The 23,714-nt window shown below is 33.1% G+C and overlaps 3 protein-coding genes across 6 annotated transcripts in view; all 3 read left to right on the top strand.

The window, feature by feature from the left end:
* The first annotated feature begins 1,211 nt into the window (after positions 1 to 1,211).
* The window catches only part of LOC105205706 (transient receptor potential cation channel protein painless), a 71,178-nt gene continuing 48,675 nt past the window's right edge, over positions 1,212 to 23,714 (top strand). Inside the window, exon 1 of the mRNA XM_011175189.2 lies at positions 1,212 to 1,303. The gene's annotated coding sequence lies outside the window, so the exon portion shown is untranslated. The remainder of the gene's footprint in view (positions 1,304 to 23,714) is intronic.
* Positions 15,503 to 16,713, top strand: LOC120359507 (serine/arginine-rich splicing factor RSZ22-like). Its single transcript, XM_039457190.1, has 3 exons — positions 15,503 to 15,923; positions 16,064 to 16,251; positions 16,428 to 16,713. The coding sequence occupies exons 1-3, from the start codon at positions 15,839 to 15,841 to the stop codon at positions 16,710 to 16,712; spliced, it is 558 nt and encodes a 185-aa protein (XP_039313124.1). The 5' UTR covers positions 15,503 to 15,838; the 3' UTR covers position 16,713.
* On the top strand, positions 19,563 to 21,549 carry LOC105200612 (protein ANTAGONIST OF LIKE HETEROCHROMATIN PROTEIN 1-like). 4 transcript variants are annotated; one of them, XM_039457189.1, is made up of 5 exons: positions 19,563 to 19,688; positions 19,791 to 20,332; positions 20,405 to 20,548; positions 20,711 to 20,894; positions 21,112 to 21,549. In XM_039457189.1, the coding sequence occupies exons 2-4, from the start codon at positions 20,145 to 20,147 to the stop codon at positions 20,850 to 20,852; spliced, it is 474 nt and encodes a 157-aa protein (XP_039313123.1). In that variant the 5' UTR covers positions 19,563 to 19,688; positions 19,791 to 20,144; the 3' UTR covers positions 20,853 to 20,894; positions 21,112 to 21,549. The 4 variants fall into 4 exon arrangements, with proteins under 4 accessions (XP_039313123.1, XP_039313120.1, XP_039313122.1 ...); XM_039457186.1 differs by having other exon boundaries at positions 20,627 to 20,894; XM_039457188.1 differs by having other exon boundaries at positions 20,627 to 20,894; positions 20,971 to 21,549.

Below are 23,714 nucleotides of genomic sequence, written 5' to 3'. Positions count from 1 at the left end.
TTCATATATGGACCTATATTTTGTTTATTGATATAAATATTTATGTTTTTTAACAATACTATGATGCACACAGCACCACGGAACCTCATGCAATTTCTAGACGTCTTAGAATCAACATTTGAAGGATGTCTGCAGACGTCTATGCAAAGTCGATTTGCAGTCAACTTTGAAAGCCTGACTTGGATGAGTCGACTTACAGTCGATATATGGACGGTTGTACTGTTAGGAAATGTAGAGATTCAACGGAAAATTTAGTAACGTCTTTTTACTGCATTTACTTTAATAAAAAATTATGATATTGCAATGTTTCTGGAATATTACTGGCATATGCCATGAGATGTTGAAGGCATATTGTTAATTTATGTTTCTGTAATGTCTCCGTAATACTGCATTGCAATCTGCAACATTGCAACATTCCTGCAATGTTGCTGCAATTTTCTGTGCTGTATTGGTGGGTATCGATAATTTTATTGTTAGCAGCATCTCTAGTTGAATTTCAACACAGGTGAGAAATATGTCAAAATAATCTAAAGCAATAATGAAGGGAGTTAAATTATGTTTCCAATGATACTTTTATTAGTTTTATGATTGGACTTTATTTTTGCGCCTTGTAGAGAAACTTTAAATAGATCCTACCACTCTCTCGTCTATATACTACTGTTATGCATAATATTCCATATTAACATTTATAATAAATTTAATATAATGAATTTCTTCACATTTTTTTCACGGGGGAATAGGTTTAATATATAGATGGAAGTCAGCATCATTTATTATTATTATTAAATTAATTTTAATTTAATAGATTCATAGTATTCATTTTTATTTAGCTTAAAACAGTGTTATGGCTGATAAGTAATTAGCGCACAATTTTGCTAAGTTTGAATGTGTATGTAAAATCACAAAAAAATAGCACGAAGGTCTAGCTATGACCGTAAAAAGCTTGGTTTATTCAATTTATAATAGAGTTAAGTATTATATAATTCTATATCTGTGATTTATTATTACTAATAATAATTGTATTAATTATCTAAATTTTGATATTTTTGATATTATGAATAAAGTTCTCAAATATTATCATATTAAACGTTATCAATGAATATGTATCAGTCTTATCACTGAGCTTATCTGGAACTGTTAAGTGTAAAATTGTGCATTGCTATATAATCTTATTTCTTTATACGCACGTATGCGGAATATATATCAACGCGTTGGAGAAGATCGTATATTTATTTATTGTAAAATAGTTGTATATATTTCAATTGTGTTTGTTGTGTCTATTTTAACTGCATTTGAATTAATTGTGAGTATTCTAATGAACTTCTTGCCAGCTAAAGGTAATTAACTTTTCACAAATATCACATCGTGAGTCGCTGAGAAAACATTATATTTTTTAAAAACTTTGAGCTCAAAATGATCTAAAATAATTCTGATAGACTCTTTCAATATTATTTAGAAATATGATTTTATAATTATGTGATTCACAATGTTTTTTACTATATGTGTCCGAATAATTCAAGACCGGAAAATTACTTTAAAAGATTCACGATATGCGGAAGGTTAAATATCTTTCTATACTGTAAAAACAACAAAAACTAAATGTATTTTATATATTATTCTTTATATCGGAATTAGTTATCAATATTATTCAGAATGACAATGAATATTCTGATTTCATTGTTACAACTACATCAATTAATTAATAATATATGTACTATTTTCCAGTGATAATGATTTTGGCATAACAATTTGATAAATAAATATAAAATTTAAGAAATTAATTCAATATTGCTATTGATTTTTATGGTTTTCCTAAACAAGTTAATAAAGTCCTACTCTTTTACTCAAAATCTTTAATAATTAAACTTTCCAAATCTCTTTCACAAAACCAAGATTTATATATAATAAAAGCCTTGATTAAACTGTTAATTATAAGTCAACCTTTTATACACAGTCATTCAAATAATATTACACTCTTATTATATTAATGATATTAAAATTACTTTTAATATTACTAATATAATTTTGTTACTATTTGACTCTTAATATATATGTTATTCTTATATCTTATACGTTATATAAATATAAAAGACAAATTTTTATAAATGTTAATAACATTTATAACAAAAAATATTCTACTCGAAATTAAAAAAAAGTCCAATCATTTATGTGTAATCAGTAAATACAGATATTCTGTAGTCTATTTCGATTTAAATATCGTGGGATTGATTGATTTTAGGCTCAGAATGTGGCGGCTAGTCTCATGAAATTTGACTACATAAAGATCAAAGATATCGTTACAGAGTGTTGCTATTATTATATCTATACTATGGCGTTGGTGATCTATCTTTTTTTTTTGATAGTGTAAAGAGAGATTCAAAATTTAATATTACATCATGAGCCAACAAAATCCCAATGGCTTCATATGTAATTCACGATAAGCGCAGTTTTTACTACGTTTGTTATCTGTGCATTAATGATAAATTTATTATGTAAACGATATACCATAAATTAATTTCGCGATAAATAAATTAACTTACTTAGATAACATACCAAAATTGATGAAAAGAAAACTATGTGATCGTTCACCATTGGAAGACAATCTTATAATACTGTCACAGCAGACGGAGCACAACTGAGGCAGAGCGTTTAAACAAGCATCATTACAGTGTGTCTTTAACTGTTTTTGTACAAGTCAAGTAAATAAAGATAAGAATCATGTAGAAGTTCTGTATCATTATGTGAATTCAATCCGTTTATTTGTTGTTCAATGTATAGAATTTCCAAAATTAATTTTTTATGAAAATTTGGTTCAAAAATTTTAATTTTCCAAAAATATTGTAGCGTAAATATTATTCAAAAAATTTCTGAAAAAGTTTTGGCGTTTTACATAATGAGGCAAATTCAGGGCCCAATAAATTTCCAAAATTGTTTAAATAAGAACTACCTTAATGTATATGCATTTAAAAAATGTATTTTATAACAATTTTATTATTAATCGTCACGTTTAAAATTATGTCATATTTAAAATTGCGTAATATTATATCTTCTCTAAAAATATTAAATGTACAATGAAAATATATGTACAAATATTAGTATTCAAATTTTCATAAATAAAAACACCATTGCACCATTAAAATTTGCTATGAACCAACGGTCAATTTGGATTATTAATTTTTTTATTGACTTACATTCAGTTCGGCGCCGATTATCAGCTGCCCCTCCAAACGTGGCAATGTCAATTATTGCTTGTAGAATATCCGGTTGATCTATTTCAATCCTTGGTCTTCCAGTTACACCGTCTCTGAATTTCAAGTCCTTTTTCATATCAGGATATTTGTCGCACAAGTTTTTCATTTTTAATTTAAAATTCTTCCGGCTTTTCTTCTTCCGTTCTGCATCACTTATTTTCCCATACAGCACAGAGAGATTCCAGGAACATTGCAGAATGATTTCATTGAAACATTGTAATATTGCATTTTGATTGCGAAACATTGTTGCAACATTGTTGGAAGATTGCAGCAACATTAAGATGTCCGCTTTGAAATATTGCATTGAAACATCCCATTTTTCCAAAATATTCACATAAATATCATTACACCACATAATTCCAATGAACAAAATTTGTGTAATATTTGTGTAACATTTTAAAAAAACATTTTTTGCAAAAAAAAAAATTTTGCAAATCTTTTTCGGAAATTTCCAAACGGTCACCCATCCAAATCGCGACTCGGGTGAACGTTGCTTGACTTCCGTGATCGCTGCGAATTGATCCCTCATGATGACCTGTAAACACTTTATGCTGATATGTGTATATAACTGGTAGATCAGGTCAATATACGTTATCAAAAAAATGAAATATGTATAATTAAAGCTCAGTATTTATATAAACAAATATAAAATTATAGTTTCTTTTTACTAATTTCGCAAATGCAGAATAGCATTTGGAATAACTTTTCTGTTATTTGTTTAAATAAGAATGTAATTAGAAAATATATATCAATTTAATACAATAATTAAATTAAATATGAAAAAATTTTTATTAAAAATACAATTAAAAAATATTGTTTGTTCATTGTAAATCGAAGTTTCTTCATACATGGACCTATTTCGTCTGTTGGTGAATGAATACTTGAACTCGTTACAAATATAACTGCTTTATTGAGAATTAGTATAATCTTACACGCGCACTAGCGGAGCGCTCATTCGTCAGGAACGTATCGCTGCTAAACGAGAGCTACGGTCTCGAACAGCGGATTTCAGCAAACTTAGAATATATAAAATCAAGAAAGGAGCCCTTATAGAGCTTTTAAGACATAAATTAAAGACATGCGCATGAACGCGATATGATAAGTAGGACTCTATGGATACAGACGCAACATCGTCTATTGATATAAATATTAAAAATTTATAATATTGCAATGTTTCCGGAATATTACTGGCATATGCCATGAGACGTTGCAGGCATATTGTTAATTTATGTTTCTGCAATGTCTCCGTAATATTACATTGCAATCTGCAACATTGCAACATTGCTTTAATGTTGCTGCAATTTTCTGTGCTGTACGGGTTCTTTTTCAATGCAATCTGTTTTGCTGAAAATTCCTTCTTCATTTTTTTAATTTGCTGTTCAGTATCATCATTGGAAAATTCTATATCTCGGACTCCTACAAGATTTGAAATTTTGGTCATCAACTCCATGATTCGTTTTCTTGACTGGTTTTGAAATGGAGATGACCAAAAGTGTCTGCTTCGGGAATTTTTTCATTATTTTCATTCACATCGTTTACATTATCAATGCGTTGAGTAGCAACCGGAAACGATAAACTGGTGGAATCATGTTGGGTTACGGTTCTGAAAATTTCATTGGTGTAACTTCATTATAATGTGATGCACTTTTATTATTAATTTTTGAAAAAAAATTTAAAATATTACTGGGTTTATCTTTTGTTGCTTTTTGCTGCAAAAATTGGACCCTTTTTTGTACTGCAGAGGTAAGAGCATTTTCATCTGTGGCATCTTTTCTTATTTGCTCTCATTCTGCGTTCAGATCTAATTAAAGTTTGAACTTTGGCCGCGTAGGATATGCTTTTTTGAAAGTTTTCCAAAAATGATTGTATAGCACACCTCGTTGAACCATATTTTAAATAAATTCACTATAAAAATAAGCGGGAGCAACATTCACTCTGCGTATTTCTTAGTAGAACTGATTGAGACTCAACGATAAAGAAAAATGTGAGCGTAGAAGGAGCGAACAAATGAAGATCGTTTTTTAAACAAATCCTAGACGCGCACGCTTCAGAAGCGATGTCAACGTTTAAGGAGTTACAGAATAGGCTGACTTACATTTTTCTTTATCGTAACAATAATCGTAACGATTTATCGTGAATTTGTTTAAAATAATTATGGTTTAACGAGGTGTGCTATATAATAATTTTTGGGAAGATTTTAAAAAAGCATTTAATGTGGTCAAAATTGAATTTAGATCTATATTCATGTATTAGAAAATATATTTAAAAAATATTCAATTTCGAAAAAAATATATTAACATTTATATATTAATATTTATATTTATTTTGCGTTATATTTATTTTATTTATTTGAATGCATAAAACGTTTCTGTAGAATAGAAAACTCATTTAATGGACGTCACAATTTTTGGAACTCCCCATCCTTCCTGGTCACATATTTTCACCTTTCCCCCAAAAAATTCTTGGACGTACTATATTTATATAGTACGTCCAAAAATTTTTTGGGGGAGAAGTCATAATTTGGCCCCTTATAATCAAAAACCATTTAAAAAGAAACTTTGAAAAATTCAAATTTTTATATGTTGTACAGTGCGCGTCAATAATTCGCTGGGTCATAGTAGGTAGCTTGACTTACGGGGACGGCCCCTTATAATCAAAAAACCATTAAAAAGAACTCTGAAAAATTCAAATTTTCACATGTCATACAGAGAACGCGTGGGCGGGGGAAGGGCGGAGCTCCTCTCTCCACCCGTATTTTTTTTAACTCAACTCTATTTTAGTTACAATTTGGCTATAATTTCAAATCTAATATCGCAACGTGGTCAATTGGATATTCTTGGCCAAATTACAACTAAAATAGGGTTAGGTTGAGTTAGAAAAAATATGGAAAGGGGATGCAGGAAAAGGAGCGGAGCCTTTCCCCCGCCAACGCATTCTCTGTACCATATGAGTTTTTGATTTTTCACGCAAAACAAATTTCTCATTAAGTGTGTGAATATATGTGTGGTTATTATTAAAAATGAATTAATAATGAAAATAAAAAGAACTTATTTTAAAACAGTTTTTTTATTATAACGACTAAAGTATTGAAGTTAGATAAAATATGTATGTGACCTTTTTTGTAGAGCTTATCACAAGCTTCATTTTTTGTTTTGTAAAAATAAATATTTTCTGAAATAATAAAAAAAAACTGTTTTTTTTTCTTTTTTTAAATTATATCTCAAAAACTATACGAGAGCGTCAATTAATTTATAAGAAAAAGTTCAGTATTGCCTTTATAACATATGTTAAGGTCAATATGATTGGAGCTGGGTCCCCTATAGTAAATGATTACCTAAATTTTTTGTTATATCTCCTCTTTCTCTTACCGATTCTGAGTGTTCGCATCTGTGACAGAAATTGGCGCGAGTTTGGTATTTAGTAATTTCTTTATTTTTATCTCAACAAGTTTAAAAATGAATTCCAATGTATACCCATTTTTTAAAAATAGTTCAACAATGAATCCTAAATTATTCTGCTAAAAAATAGGGTGGGACAATAATTGCTCTATTTCCTGTACAGCACGTAATATTGCTGCAATATCGTTGTAATATTTTAATATTACGGTAATATTACAAGGATATATTGCAGCATTATTGCTACAATATTGCTGTAATACATAATGTCCGCAAAAATTTATCGTAGTAATATTACTGCAATATTTCAGTAATATTACTGAGATATTGCAGCAATATTCTTTAATGTTATTGTATAATATTAAAGAATATTACAGAGATATTGTAGTAATATTGCTGCAATCTATTACGTTTGCAAAAATGGTCATAGATATATTACTGCAATATCTAAGTAATTTTGTTGTAATGTTGCTGCAATACACAATGTCCGCGAAAATTTATCGTAGAAATATTACTGCAATATTTTAGTAATATTACTAAGATATTGTAGCAATATTCTTTAATGTTATTGTATAATATTAAAGAATATTACAGAGATATTGCTGTAATATTGCTGCAATATACTACGTCCGCAAAAAATGGTTATAGAAATATTACTGCAATATTTTAGTAATATTGCTGTAATATTGCTGTACTACATGATGTCCGCGAAAATTTATCGCAGTAATATTTCTGAGATATTGCAATAATATTCCTGTGACTAATTTTTGCGGATATAATATATTGCAGCGATATTACTGAGATAATGCAGTAATATTGATATTCTCGAGCGGCCACCCATCCAAGTTGCGACTCTGGTCCAACGTTGCTGTTCCTCTAAAATCGCTGCAAACTAATCCTTTGTGATGACCTGTGAACATTTAGTGCTGATATGTGTATATAACTGATAGATCAAGTCAATACACGTTATTTGTTTAAATAAAAATGCAACTAGAACATATATGTTAATATAATGCAATAATTAAATTAAATAAGAAAAAATTTATAAATTATTACTCTAAATGTAGTACTTCCGTTTTCGAAGCGAGCAAAAGCAGACATGTGTGATTAAAGAGGTTTTATTAGAGGCGAAGAGCGATTGTGGGGAGTGAAAGAGGAGAGTGGAGTGTGTGAGAGGAGAGTGAGTGGGGAGGAAAGGTGGAGTGGAGGGAGAGTGATCGGGTAGAGTGTACGAGAGAGAGAGTGTGTGGAAGCGAGAGCAGTGTAGAAGTAAGGTTAGAAGTAGTGAAGCGAAAAGGAAGACAAGAGGAGGGTGGGAAAGATTCAGATTTAGACAATATTGGTACCCGTCCCTCTACTGTAACGCGGGGACGATACGACCATAATCCAAAGGCTAGATGTGTAAACGAAAGCACAAGGAAACGACGCTGTCCCGCGGTCGATTAAGATGCAATCAACGGGTGCAAAAATATGAATAACAAGCGAACACGGTCAAACTTGTAAGCGGCCCCATACGGACTATTGGAGGGTGGAAAAGAGAGGAAAGAGCGCGCGAGCGCGAGCACGGGCACGGAGTGTACAATAAGTATAAAGGCGGAACAGGCAAGAGAGTCGACAAGCGGCGTGACGAAGTCCCGCGCACGCGCAGGCAGAGAACAGGCGGAGTAGAGATAGGCGGTTTAGGTAAGGAGAGAGCGGACGGTAAGAGAATTACAGGTATGTGGAAAAGGAAGAAAAGGAAGGATGGGGAACGAAGATCTGATGGGGACAAGGGCGATGGAGAAAAAGCGGGAGGAGGGGGCGCAATAATGGGAGTACAGCGGTAGTATTAGAGATGTGGAAGAGGAAAAGAGAAGTAGAAGTAAGGGAGGAGGGAGAGTCGGGAAGAGAAAAAAAAGGATGAGGAAGGGGTATTTCAAAGGAGTAAAAAGACGGCGAGATCGCCGACGGGGAGAGCGGAGGAAAATGAGTGGGTGATGATGGGGTCCCTAAAGAGATGGATGGAGGAGATGATCAGAAGGTGGGAGAGGATGGAGGAAAAAATGAGGTTGTTAATGAGGGAGTTAGAGGGCATGAAAAGAAGAAAGAAGGAGTGGAGGAGAGACAGGGAGAGAATAGAAAAAAAAGTACAAGATTTGGAAAAGAAATTGGAGGAAGGATTGAAGCTAAAGAAAGGAGGAGAAGAAAGAAGGGATTTGGAGAAAAGGATGAAAAGGCTAGAGAGAGATGGAAGGAAAAGAGGGAAAGGGGAGGAAAGAAGTCGGGAATTAGAGGATAAAGTAAGGAAGATGGAGGAGATGTGGAAAGGGACAGGAAGAAAAAGAGAAAAAGGGTTATAAAGGGGTATAAAACAAGGGAAAAAGATGTGAGAAGAGTAGTAGGGGATATTCTAAGGAAGGTGGGAGCGGAGGTAGAGGTAGAAGATGTGAAGGAGGTAAAAATAGGGCAAGAGGAGCAAGGGAGGTTTGCAGTTGTAAGTTTCAGGACGGAAGGAGAGAAAAGGGAGGTAATGAGAAAAAAAGGTGGGCTGAAGGGGGAGAGTACATAGATAGAGAAGGATTTAACATGGAAGGAAAGGCAAGTGAGGTGGAGAATTAGAGAGGTGACGAAGGAGGAGGAAAAAAGAGGGGCAAGGGTGTGGGTAGGAGAGAACAAGGCAATGATCGACGGAGTATGATGGTTCTGAGACGAGGAGGAAGGAGGGCTGAAAGATAAGAGAGGAAGAAAGTTGAGGGACAAGGAAGGAAAGAAGGGGAGGTCGAGGAAAAAAAAGGAGGAGGGCAAAAAGTAGAGGAGGGAACGGTGATGGGGAGAGAGGAGGGGAGGATAAGGGGAGAGAAAAGGAAAGTAAGGAAAGTGCAGAAGAGCGAGCGAAAAGGCAAGGCGGTGAAGATGGCGTTTTGGAACGTGGCAGGGCTGAGGGGAAAAGACGAGGATTTTTGGAGGGGTCCGGAGAGGTGGGATGTTATGGTGCTAACAGAGACGTGGATGGAAAAAGCGCAGGGGTGGGTTAGAGATAAGTTGCCAAGGGGGTATGTATGGAAGATGCAAAAGGCGAAAAGAAGGAATAAAAAGGGAAGAGCGATGGGAGGGATGATGATGGAAATCAGAAGGGAACTGGCAAAGAAAGAGGGGGAGGAGAGAGTGGAGAAAGGAGAGGGGGTTATAGTAGGAAAGGTGAGGTGCGGAAAGGAGGTGTGGAGAGTGGAAATATACGTAAACGGGGACATGGAGGAAAAGTTGGGGAAAGTGAGGGGATGGATGGAGAAAAGGAGACGGAATATAAAGACAATAATTGGGAGAGACTTCAATGCGAGGACGGGGGTAAGAGGGGGGAATATGTGGCAGGAGAGAGACAGGGAGGATTAGAGTCAAAGGATAGGAAGATAAACGGAGAGGGGAGGAGATTGGTAGATTTTATAGGGGAAAGGAAGTAGATTATTCTAAATGGGGGGGGGTTAAGGAGGGAAACGAGAGGGGAAAGTAGACATACACAGGAGGAAGAAGAGAGACGGTAATAGATTGTGTTGGTTAGGGAGGAGGACAAATAGGAAATCTGGAAGATGAAGGTGGGGGAGAATGTGGAGTCAGATAATCATCCATTAGTAGTTTGGATGAAGGAAGGTGAAAAAGGGATAATGGGGGGGGGGTAAAGGAGAGAGGAATAAAATTAATAAAGAGGTATGGAATAAAGAGGGAAGAGAGAGATTTAAAGAGATACTAGGGGAAGTGGAGATAGAAGAAAGGGGGGTAGAGGAAGATTTAGAGGCAATGAAAGGTAAAATGAGGGAAGTACTAAAAAATATAGAGGGGGATATAGAAAGAAAGTGAAGGGAGAGAAAAGTTGGATGGTGGGACGCGGAATGTAGAGACGCAATGAGAGAGGTGAGGAGAGAGTTGAGGAATTGGAGAAAAACAGGATGAGAGGGGAACAGATATAGGAGTAGAAAGAGAGGGTACAAGGAGTTATGTGAGAGGAAAAAAGAAGAGAAGAATAGGAGGTGGGAAAGGATAGTGGAGGAAGCGAAACAGGAAAGGCAGGTCTGGGAAGTGATAAGGAGAGAAAGGAAAAGAAGGAAGCAGGTGAGTAATGATATAGAGATACGGAAATGGGAGGAGTATTTTAGAGAATTGTTGGGCGGAATGGAAAGAAAAGTAGTGGAGGGGTTGGAGGGAGAGGAAAGGTCGGGAAAGAGGACATAAGAAGAGAGGAGATAGTAAGGGTGATTAAGGAACTAAAAGATGGTAAGGCGATGGGGATAGATAGGATACCCAACAAGCTATGGAAATACGGAAGGGAGAGAATGATAGATTGGGTATGGGGGCTCTGCAATAGAGTTTAGAGGGGGGAGAGATGGTCGGAAGCATGGAAGGACGGATTGTTGAAGTGATAGTTCTCATAGTGGAAGGGGGGGAGGAGAGGGAGAAAGGGTAAGCGAGTATAGGGGAGTGACGCTGATGCTAACGATATACAAGATATATGCGGCGGTGTTGGCGGGAAGGGAAAAACATGGAGGAGAAAGAGACAGGTGAGATTTAGAAAGGGGAAAGACACTATGGATAACATATACGTGATTAACAGGCAATTGGAGAAAAAAGGGAATAAAGTAGTGATATTGTTTGTAGACCTGAAAGCGGTATTTGATTCAGTAAAATAAAAAATATCATAACTTTTCAGAACAATTCTATAATTATGAGAATTTTTCATATTTTTCTCGAAAACATCCCTAATAAAAGTTTTTCTCGTAATCTTTGTACGAATTGAAACATTTTTTGGAAATAGTCAGAATTACCTGAAAAGTGTACATCTTTTCTTTAAACTTTTCATATATGTGAATTCTAAAATGTTCTGAGATTTCTTATCCTACAATTTTATAAAATTTTTATAAAAATTTTTAACTATTTTAAATTTTATAATATTTTATCTGAAATTATACAACACAAAAAATAATAGAAATCTTAGGATACTTCATAGTTAACACATTTAAAAATGTTAAGAAAGGGTATAGACATTCTAAGTATTTATAAAAAGTATTCCAATTCTTCTGAAAAAATTATAAAATTATACATTTTAAAAAATTATATAAAAGTAATCTGAAAAAGATTTTTTAGCAGGGACCTGTACGTACGTATCACTCGGCACTGCTCGGCGCAGCTGTCATCGGGTGGGTCCCGATAGCGCACATCCCGATAGCACACAAACCACTCACAATGGCAGATGCCTAGAGATTTTCCGTAGGTTGTGTTAGATAAGTCAATATGATTGGTTGGTGGGCTATCGGGATGTGCGCTATCGGCACCCACCCCTGTCATCTAATGAGCGCTGAGCATATTACAGTGTTCTGTCGGTATTTTATCTTCTTAGGGTAAAACGCTGTAACAGTCATTAATAATCACCCTGTAGGGGAAAGTAGGTAAATTGCACGCACCTAAGGGAAATTTATCGCAGTGAAGTGATTTTTAAAGTTGAAATCGATACGAGTACAGAAATAGAAACTTTAAACATTTTTTTATCATTATGTATTGTCATATTGAACAATTTTTTATTTGATAATGCTATATTCAGCAAAAAGAAGCAAGTGGTTAAACGAAAAAATTTCTCGGGCCTTGGGTAATTGTACGTGCGGTTGGATAAATGGACGCGGAGGAAAAATGAGGTTATAGCCCATTCTTTTAACTACACTACACTGCACTACACTGTACTAGTGGCACTATAGTTGATCTCACGTGGTCTCACGCCTTTCAAGATGGATGCGTAAAATTGTCGACGGCGGACTTGATTTGATAAATAAACAATTACTGGATGACTATTTAATTAAATTTAATAAACAATAGCTCAAAGAACGCAGGAAAAAACGTACTTTTGTTAGGTATAACAAAATTAAACGAATAAAGTAAAAATACAGACTTATTGCCTTATTTTCTGAACGCCAAAATCGCAAGAAAAATCATGATTTTACTTTTTCTTATTTTTTAAATTAACTACGTTTTTAAATGATATAACGTATGGTTATATATTTAAAAAATGCCTTCAGCCTACAAATATCGTCGTGATATAAGTTTTATTCATCGGGAAGGTGCCAAACCACGAAGCGTACAATTACCCAGTGCGTACAATAACCCTACTTTCCCCTATATTACTTTAAGGGGATGCTAAAGTGACAGACGAACTCAATCGAGATCGATAATATAGATTTGGTGAATCTAGCTCGCGGCAGGTGGCGCGGCGAGACGGCTAAGACAGCTATTGCTGCTTCTCCCTCCTCACCGCGCCGGCCGTGGCAGGCGGCGCGGAGTAAGAAAGCTATTTTTAGCTTCTCTCTCAGCGCCGCGCGCCGGCCGTGGCTGGCTTGGCGACTGCCGCTGGTTTCGCGGCCGACGGGCCCCGCTCCCCGCTCCCTGCGTGCGGTGGGTAGGGAAAGTACGTACTCACTTGCCGACTTTGCTAATTTTTATCTCAACTATTGCGAATTTTAAAAAATCGTAAAGGACTTTTCTTCTCAGTTTGACTTGCTCTATCAACCCAGGAGAGTAAACTTTACCTGACACCCTGTATATATACATACAGAAAAGAAGAAAAGTCCTTTACCATTTTTCAAAAATTACAATAATTACCGAGATAAAAATTAATAAAGTCGGCGAATGAGCGTGTACTTTCCGTATCCACTGCGTGTGGGGACCGCCTAGCGGTCGCCTAGCCATCAGGAGCAGACCGCGCGGCGAGATCGTCAATGACGCCCTTAGTATTTATCATACCAGTACCGTCGAAATAGACGCCTTTGGTATTTATTTTATCAATCAAAATTGATCAAAATTAGTGCTCCGCTATCGCATACACGCGCTACTAACAATAAGAGACATGTACGTGTGCGTCTTTGGGTATGTGCGATAGCGGAGCGCCGCGCGCTAAGGGACATTTATACCGATGCGTGTATGTACAAAACCCAGCTTGCAAGCCAAAGTGCTTCCACCTCTCTCCGTCGCCTTGATAGAGTAAGACGAGAAGTAAATAAAAAAGGATAGAGGTTTTCAGTTCTGCCTGCATTAGTTTTAGAATCTATCGTTTATATATATAAACCCACGCGCGCGAATTTAATTTTCCTGTAACCAAATATTTTTTAAGAAAACTAACAGAGCAACAAATTTGTTTGTAATTTTTTTACAACACACGGGCAACAAACAAAAAAAAAATACAATTAATTTTGCTCTTATTGTTTTTGATAACTAATTCTTATTTCATTGTACAGAAATTACATTTTTATTAGAGGCGAATCACTCGAAAAATTATAAAAAACTCAATTTTCAATTTTTAGAAATGACGTTTTATTTATATTTATACTTTGTCACGTTTACAGAATATAAATATAAATTAGTAATAAAAATATGTTTCTTATTTTTATTACTATCAAAAATATTCGAAAAGATAATATTGTCGCAAATATACTAAAATTATATTACAAAATCGTGTTATACGACTTATTAAGAATATAGAATGGGCCTCTCCATCGCCCATTCCTGTGAGACGCAACCAATCTTCCTTTGTCTCTCCAACATTCTAATTTATCAATTGAGACATTTTTTATATGTATGATAGCCAGCTCACGCTATGATAATTATTTTAAATTAGCTTGCTCCGGATAAACGCCCCTGGTATTTTTTACATCTATCTACCCTAGTAACAATTAGCTGCAAAATTGCTGTAAATATTGGCAAATTATGCCAGCAGGACGTTATGATCTGCTTCTTCATTCTGCTCAAGTTTTTTGAAAGATTCTGTAAGGCAGATTCTTGTAAGAAATTTTCACATATCTGCTGTAAGAATTTCAGTATTTTGTTTACAGTCTGCAGTAACGGGAAGAATCTGCTCTGCAGCAAGAATCTGCTCTGCAGCAAGTATCTGCAACCAATTCATTTGCATGCACATTGCATGAATCTTGCTGATAGACTGTCAATAGGAGAATATTAAGAATAATCTTTTACACATCTAATTCAATTTTGCTGCACGCAGTTTCTGCTCTTCAGAAAATGCTACTAGGGTAGTTCACGATGAACGCCTTTGACAATTACAATACTTTTCGAGTATCATAATACTTTTTGTGAATAAAATTAAATAAATTTATTTGCTGGGAAATGGCATAAATTTATTATTTTCTATAATTTGAACAAAATGTTGTCTCATACATTTTATGTTCTCAGAATATTTTTGATTAGAAGGATTGCCTCCTAAAGCTACAATCGTGGCGAAAGCTGTAGCATAAATTCCACAACTTGTGCCATCAGGTTGAGATTGAACCTTTTCAAATATAATATCATTCAAATATAAAATAAGATTATTTTAATAAGTAATTGTTTAAAGAGATTTACAAGTTTCATTAAATAATTAAAATTATGTCTCGACATAAAGTAACAGTTCCATGAATTGAAGCTGTAATGCCGTGATGACATAATTTTAATTTATGATTAAAAATCGTAATTCTATTTACATTATTTTTCAAACAAATCTTAGTATTCGAGTAAATTTCTTTATGCAATTAAAAATTAGAACAGCGCGCGATCAACCGTGGTATCCCATATACCGCCCGTATAGGCGCATAGCAAGGGACACAATTTCTGCCGAGTTTCTCCAGCACGTCGATTCGTGTCTTCTCTCTCGACCCAGCGTCGTGCGAGGAAGATGCGCTATTGAAACGCTCCCTATTACTGTCCGCCCGCACCCCAACCTCCGCCGTGCTGCCGCGATACACGTATGTACATACGTGCGCGGCTTCGCGCGTGTGCGGCAGCCGCGCACGTATGTGTTTCGCGGCAGCACGGCGGAGGTCGAGGTGCGGGCAGACAGTAGTGGGGAGCGTTTCAATAGCGCATCTTCCTCGCTTGACGCTGAGTTGAGAGAGAAGACACGAATCGACATGCTACCATGGAGAAATTCAAAAATTGGAGAAATTTAATAACTATAAAGCTTCTATCATACTTTTAACTATTGATATGACCAATGTAATGATTTATTTTTTAGTTTATAATTTTACAGTTGCAACTTTTGTTTTTATTTCTTTTATTTTTACTATTGCTAATAAATATATTGTATTAGAGGTCATCCACATTGAATATTAGTTTGTTTACGTATATTCACCTAAGTGGCGTTTAAAATGCTAATTCAAAGCAAACTACGGGAGTGGTTATCTATTTACTTATATGATCTGTGATAGGCTTTGCCGCGTGAGCATAATGTCCAGCGAGAAGCAAGAAATGGGCAAAATGCCGAGAATTACACGCAAATGTAAGTATTACATAATAAAAATTTATAACACACACACGAGAGAGAGAGAGAGAGAGAAAGAGAGAGAGAGAGAGAGAGAGAGAGAGAGAGAGAAAGTAGGCAAAATGTGATTATTTATTGTTTTCTTTTTCTTGTTACAGCGAAAAGTGACGGCGCCACGCGAGGTAGCTGTACCCCTCCTCAAACACCCCAACGATATGAAGAAGAAAGAGTAGAGTGGAGGGAGGAAGAGAGACAAGTCGATGAAGAGCGGGAAGGAGGAAGAAGAGGAGGAAGAGGCGGAGGAAGAGGAGGCAGAAGAGGAAGAGGAAGCTTCCTAAACAAAAATGTAAGTAATTTATAGACATTTGTATAAATGTTTGTACTGTATGTCCGTCCATTTAGCACACTAAGTTTTATGTCAAAATGACATATACATTTTGATGTAAAAAAGACAGTTTGCTATCTGGATCTGTTTATATATTTTCATATGATATTGATAAAATACATTTTTTTTTGTTGTAGCAAGTCAACCAACTAGTGCGGCGGGCACTACAAAAAGAAAGGAGGCGGATGTATGCTGGAGGATACGCGTATCAAGCGTACGTTCCTCCAGCATACGCAGCACCGTCTCCTCCGCCGCCGATGCAATATTCAGTGTTGCCACCGCCGCCGCCGACGGTGATACAAATGCCGCCACCGCCGCCGCCGCAACCGCCAACACCGTATCCATATGGATACGGTAATTACTGGGTGTTTACGATAACTAATCGGATCTCGGATTGGATTGAACAATGGTACTCAACGTAAGTATAGAAAATTTCCTTAGGCTAATCGGATTGACGATTGCTGTCTCAAATGTAATCCGATTGATGACGAAAGCGTGGAGACCGAGAAGCATGCTTGAAAAGTAAGTCTCTTTATTTTTTTAAATAATAACACAAAAAATCAAAGATTAAGTTAAAAAGAATGATTTGAATTTAGATTTATTGTAATTTTTTTTGTCTAAACACTGGATTTCGTTTAAATTTCTGTTTGTAAAAATTAATTAATCTATTCTAAAGTTTGTGGTTATATCGGAAACAAATCAAAATTAATAAAACAATTATTAATTATTAGGTACATATTAAAGCATATAATATTTCAAGCATATCATATAGAATTCCTGTTTATTATAAACTTAGTAAACATAACTTTGAAATTATTCAACTACATTATACATTAATCAATATTAATTTATATGTTAAAAATCAATAATGTTTCTAAAAATGTTCTTTTTATTCTTTTCCAGATCGTAAATAAACTTCAATTCTATGAATAAATAAAAATTACTGGAAAATGGATTTATATGAAGAGGGCATTATTGAACAATATATCAATTTGTGCTAACTTAAAATTTGTAAAATCTACTTTTCTTTATTAGTTGTTTATTAGAGAGTAATAATATAAAAATGTAATATACGCATCATATATGCATACAATTATTTTAATTTTATTTATGTATATTCCGTTCTTATATTATTACTCTCTAATGAACAACTAACAAAGAATAGCAGATTTTACAAATTTTAAGTTAGCACAAATTGATAATGTTCAATAATGCCCTTTCAATCCATTTTCCAGTAATTTTTATTTATTCTTGGAGTTGAAGTTTATTTACGATCTGGAAAAGAATAAAAAAAACATTTTCAGATACATTATTGATTTTTAACATATAAATTAATATTGATTAATGTATAATGTAGTTGAATAATTTCAAAGTTATTTTTACTGAGTTTATAATAAACAGGAATTCTATATGATATACTTGAAATATTATATGCTTTAATATGTACCTAATAATTAATAATTGTTTTATTAATTTTGATTTGTTTCCGATATAACCACAAACTTTAGAATAGATTAATTAATTTTTACAAACAGAAATTTAAACGAAATCCAGTGTTTAGACAAAAAAATTACAATAAATCTAAATTCAAATCATTCTTTTTAACTTAATCTTTGATTTTTTGTGTTATTATTTAAAAAAATAAAGAGACTTTTCAAGCATGCTTCTCGGTCTTCACGCTTTCGTCATCAATCGGATTACATTTGAGACAGCAATCGTCAATCCGATTAGCCTAGGGAAATTTTCTATACCTACGATGAGTACCATTGTTCAATCCAATCCGAGATCCGATTAGTTATCGTAAACACCCACTATTACCGATATCCACATCAATAAAAACATATTTTATAACCTTATTTTAAAAACATTTTTAATAACATTATATTGATATAAAAAATAAACAATTATATATTTATAAAAATAATTGTATACGTTATTGATATCTCTTTTTCTCTCTTTTTCCCCCTTTCCCCCTCTCTCTCTCATTTTTTCTTCTCTCAAATTACACATATACACACGCACACATGCACGCACATACACATGCGCACGCAGGCACGCACGCAGACATACACATGTAGACACAAACGCTTGCTCGTAAAACAAATACGCTTCCACGCACGCACACACACACACACGCTTGCACCTACGCTTACAACACGTACACATGCAGGACACGCGCTTATAGACATCCAGCCACATAACATCAATTTTATGTGAAAAACGAAAAAAATTTTTTATTTGGTACGTACAGCTGTCACATGATGAAAATATTTGCTTAGTGTATAAAATCTCTGATATACAGGGTGATTCAGAACGACCCATGTGTCCCTGTAAAGACGTGTTCTTGAATAAATTCTGAGACGATTTTTCCTGTACGAAAAATTTGTCCGACACTTACTTTTTGAATAATAAGAGGATAAAGTTAGCGAATCACGGGCCGTGTACACATGGTAGACAAAGGCGGTGCAACTCACCGTCCGACGCGGGCGCTTATCTGTGTCGGACGGTGAGTTGCGCCGCCTTTGTCTACCATGTGTACACGGCCCGTGATTCGCTAACTTTATCCTCTTATTATTCAAAAAGTAAGTGTCGGACAAATTTTTTGTACAGGAAAAATCGTCTCAGAATTTATTCAAGAACACGTCTTTACAGGGACACATGGGTCGTTCTGAATCACCCTGTATATACACAAAATGAAACCTTATTCCCCTAAGGATAATATATGCGAATAATATTGTGCAATTCAAAATAAGATTGAAAGTTTAGAAAAAAGATTAGCTCAAATAAAATTTTTATAATTGCAAATCTAGATACAAGACGATGAAAAGAGGAGTCTCATTGCACACACGCATTTTGTAGAAATGTACTTGCGATTTCATTATATGCATTATATTGCATTACAATATTCAAAAATGTATGCAATGAGATACATTTGGGAGAGAAAAAGCGAAAACTCGTAATTGTAAAAAATGTATACATTTTTATACACGAATTGACTTAGATGTCTAGCCAGTCTGGCGATATACGAACAGGATATACGAACAGTCTTACATGATGATGGCGGCACCATCTATCGCAAGAGTCAGCAACTATTTTTATAGAGAGACTCCTCTTTCATCGTCCTGAATCTGGATTTGCAATTATACAAATTTTATTTGAGCTAATCTTTTTTTCTAAGCTTTCAATCTTAGTTTGAATTGCACGATATTATTCGTATATGTTATCCCTAGGGGAATAAGGTTTCATTTTGTATATATATATTGGGTGTATTCCGAAAGTTCTATTGAAAATAGTCTTTTTAATCATAAGGTTGGCAGCACTGTAACTAACTACGTTGTGTTCCGTAATGTAAGTTGATTATCGTTTGCTCACGTTGGTTTGCAAAGATCAACAAAGAGGTTAGTTTAATTTCTTATACTTTAATTATTTATAAAATAATTATAATCATGTATTATTGATTAAAATATTATTTACTAAAAATAATTTTGATTTTAAAATAGGAATTCAAAAACACAAGACTTTCCAAAAACTGCATGAAAACTAACTGCAAAGTTTTCTATCTATTTATAATGTTTATAAACAATTATTGAAGACATTGCACTGTAGTGGTGCTCATTGAACAGAGGATATCAGCATCGGTGAAATATTTCTCAAGTTTGAACCAGATTTTGTTAAAGCATATTCTCCATATGCCAACTTCTTCGAAAATATAAAACAAATGTTAGAGGAATGTAATCCAAATAAACAACGGTTTTACGTCTATTTAAAAAATTGCCACACAAAACCAAGGATGTAGACAAGATCAATGCCATATTATCGGTTTTCTTTAGCTTTCACTTATATTTTTCTAAAAAATGGATTTACTTATATTTGATGAATTATTTTCAAGTTCAAGTGAAAGTTCTGACAGTGAAGAAGAAATATTAGATATTATTTTTGAGAACAACGAAAATCATCCTAGAAGAAGAAAAGCAAGAGTTCAAAATTTTATTGAAAATGTAATTTATGAATACGATAATAAAAGTTTTCAAGAAAACTTTCGGTATGTATATAAAATTAATTTATTAATCTTATATGTATGTACAAAAATAAAAGACAAAAATATTTATTTTAGAATGCAAAAAACAACCTTTAATTATCTTTTATTTTTATTACGAAATGATTTAGAAGAAGAAAATTATTCTGGAAGAATACCCATGTCTGCAGAGAAACTGTTGTACATAACTTTATATGTGTTAGCAACACCAGATTCATACAGGTTAACTAGTTAAATTAAAATAATTTTTTGTAAAGGCATGATTAATAATTATTTAATAACCATATAATTTAATTAAAGGTCGGTGGTTACAAAATTTAATGTTGGCAATGCAACAGCTTGGCGAGCGGTACGAAAAGTTGTCAAAATTCTTTGTACATTTAGGAATTATTTTATTCGATGGCCAAACAGAAGAGAAATAAATGATTATAGTCGAAGATTACAAATTGAATACGGTTTTCCTGGAGTTATTGGAGCTTTGGACGGGACGCACATTTGTATATTAGCTCCATTGGAAGACAGTTAATCTTATATCAACAGGAAAGGAAGACACTCTAATCAGTTGCAGGTACATATATTTATTATGATTACTTGATTAACAGCATGTGTTTTAAAATATTTAAAATAATCTTCTATACAGGTAGTATGTAATGATAAATTGCAATTTTTACATTGTTATGCTGGTCTCCCTGGATCTGTGCATGATATGAGAGTATTTAAGTATTCAGGATTACAACAAAAATGTAACGACCAGTTTTTTCCTGATAACACCCATATTATTGCAGACTTAGCTTATGTATTGCAAAAGCATATCACGGTGCCATATAAAGATAATGGTCACCTAACTGAGCAAGAAATGAATTACAATAGTGTTCTTTCTAGAACTAGAATGATAGTAGAAAGATCAATCGGCTTATTAAAGGACGATGGAGATTTCTGTTGGATAAAGTACCAATGAGAAGAACGGATTTAATACCATACTATATAATAAGTTGCTGTGTTTTACATAACATTCGTCTACTGCAAGGTGATAATTTTGATTATTCAGTTATTTTCAATGAAAATTTAGCTGCGGGACCAGCGCCAATGGCAGTAAATCAATTTCTACAAAATGAAGGACTAGTAAAAAGAGAAGAAATAAAAAATATGTTGAATACTTAATTTGTACGCACAATACTATGTAAAAGTTTTAAAAAAAATAAATTACTGATATATTGAAAATATTTGATTTTTTATTCAATTGCAATATATTATTACATTATTATTACATATTATTACAGTTTTTATAACTAAACTTTTTATGCACAGTAACAACTTAGCAACAACGCTTTTCCATGCTTTTCAATAAGGCTTTTATACTACAATTATAAATAAAAAAAAAACTTTTGTAACATTATTTTATAGAAGTTATAGATTATTTGCAGTCTTTTTCAAAATATATTCTATATTATTTATATGGTAATACAGAAAAACTAATACAGAAAGAATTATTCTTGAATAGATATTAATACAAACATTTAACAGATTGAGAAGATTTCTACTGTTAAAATATTTTACATTCTTTGTTAAGAGATATATAAAAATTTGATTTTATACCTTTAATCGCACGTTCATGTATTTGATTTGAAACATATAATGTATAATTGGATACTCCATCAAATAATATTAATTGTTTGATTGTATTTACATTAACATTTTGTGATTGAAGCTGTTCTGTAAACAATTAAATCGAATAAATTATCTCTCCGTTCTTATCTAAAAACATGAAATATTAAAACAAGCATGCAAGCTAAGCTACTACAACTTCTCCAACTACTTAAACAGAATAAACTTTATTATGCATTATTAGTGCACAAAAACGGACATAATTTAATTTACTTACAATTAATAAATTAATATTAATCAAAACTTAGGATTTTTATCTCCGGAATTCTTGGAAATCCATTTTTTGCTTTTTGATTCCTATTTTAAAATCAAAATTATTGTCAGTAAATAATATTTCAATCAATAATACATGATTACAATTATTTTATAAATAATTAAAATATAAGAAATTAAACTAACCTCTTTGTTGATCTCTGCAAACCACCGTGAGCCAACGATAATCATAAACTTAACTTACATTACGGAACACAACATAGTTAGTTACAGCGCTACCAACCTTATGACTAAAAGGGATATTTTCAATAGAACTTTCGGAATACACCCATGTAGATTTTGCACACTAAGCAAATATTTTCATCATGTGATAGCTCTACGTACCAAATAAGAAATTTTTTTTCGTTTTTCACATGAGATTGATCTTATTCCTCTAGATTTTGGTGCGTACTTTAATTCTATAAAAGAGTTTTGCGATTCTATAAAGCCAATTAAAAAATTAGTTAAAATAAAAAATGTCGGTAAAACAGACGACTTTAGAATCCCCTTAAATGTATATTTTTTATTTATTATAAATATTTTCTGAAATATTTCATAAAATATTTTAGTAAATATTTATTTTTTATTTAACATAAATATTTTAAATAATATTTTATAAATATTTTATTAACGTTTGGATAAAGATTTTTATAATTATTTTTGTCATGTACATAAAGAATGTATGAAATATTTTTATAACATTTATGAAAAATATTTATAATAAATATTTATTAATATTTATTGTATGCTACCTGGATATATCATATTGCAATATTATAGCAATATTATAATGTAATATATTGCATTCTAATATTTCTGCAATACCATTGCAATATTGTAATATGATATATCATATCGCAGTAATGCTGCAAAGTCATAGCAATATTATAATGCAATACATTGCATTCGAATATTTATGCAATATCACTGCAATATTATATTATGATATATCATATTGCAATATTGCTGCAATATCATAGTAATATTACAATATCGCTGTAATATTACTGCAACATTATAATATTGTTGCAATATTGTTGTAATATTACGTACTAGACGGGTTACTATACTATATATTGTTCCGATTTTGTGGCATAAAGAATGTTAAAAAAAAAAGGTAGGTAACGACCTGAAAAAACTTTTTTGTGAAACCAATCGATGATGATTGTATTGTCAATTACTTTAATGAAATGTCCAAAAAATTTAAAGTGTGATCATGTTCTAATTCTATAGTGAATAGTAATCTGTCATGAAAGCTATTAAAAGTCTTAAGAATCAAATCTATTGAGTTCAAGGGTACTGCCATAATGGTGTCGTCAATAAAACAATAATAGAATAGTAATTTTAAATTTATGGATTTAACCCAGCAAACACAGAATATAGCTGCAACATTGCATTGGAGTAACACGTGAGGTAACAGATGTTACCTCACAACCATGTAAATGCAATCTAAATTGTTATTGAGGTACAA

Source organism: Solenopsis invicta, chromosome 14 (assembly GCF_016802725.1).
Source record: "Solenopsis invicta isolate M01_SB chromosome 14, UNIL_Sinv_3.0, whole genome shotgun sequence".
Lineage (NCBI taxonomy): Eukaryota > Metazoa > Arthropoda > Insecta > Hymenoptera > Formicidae > Solenopsis > Solenopsis invicta.
This window is presented reverse-complemented; position numbering and strand designations above follow the sequence as displayed.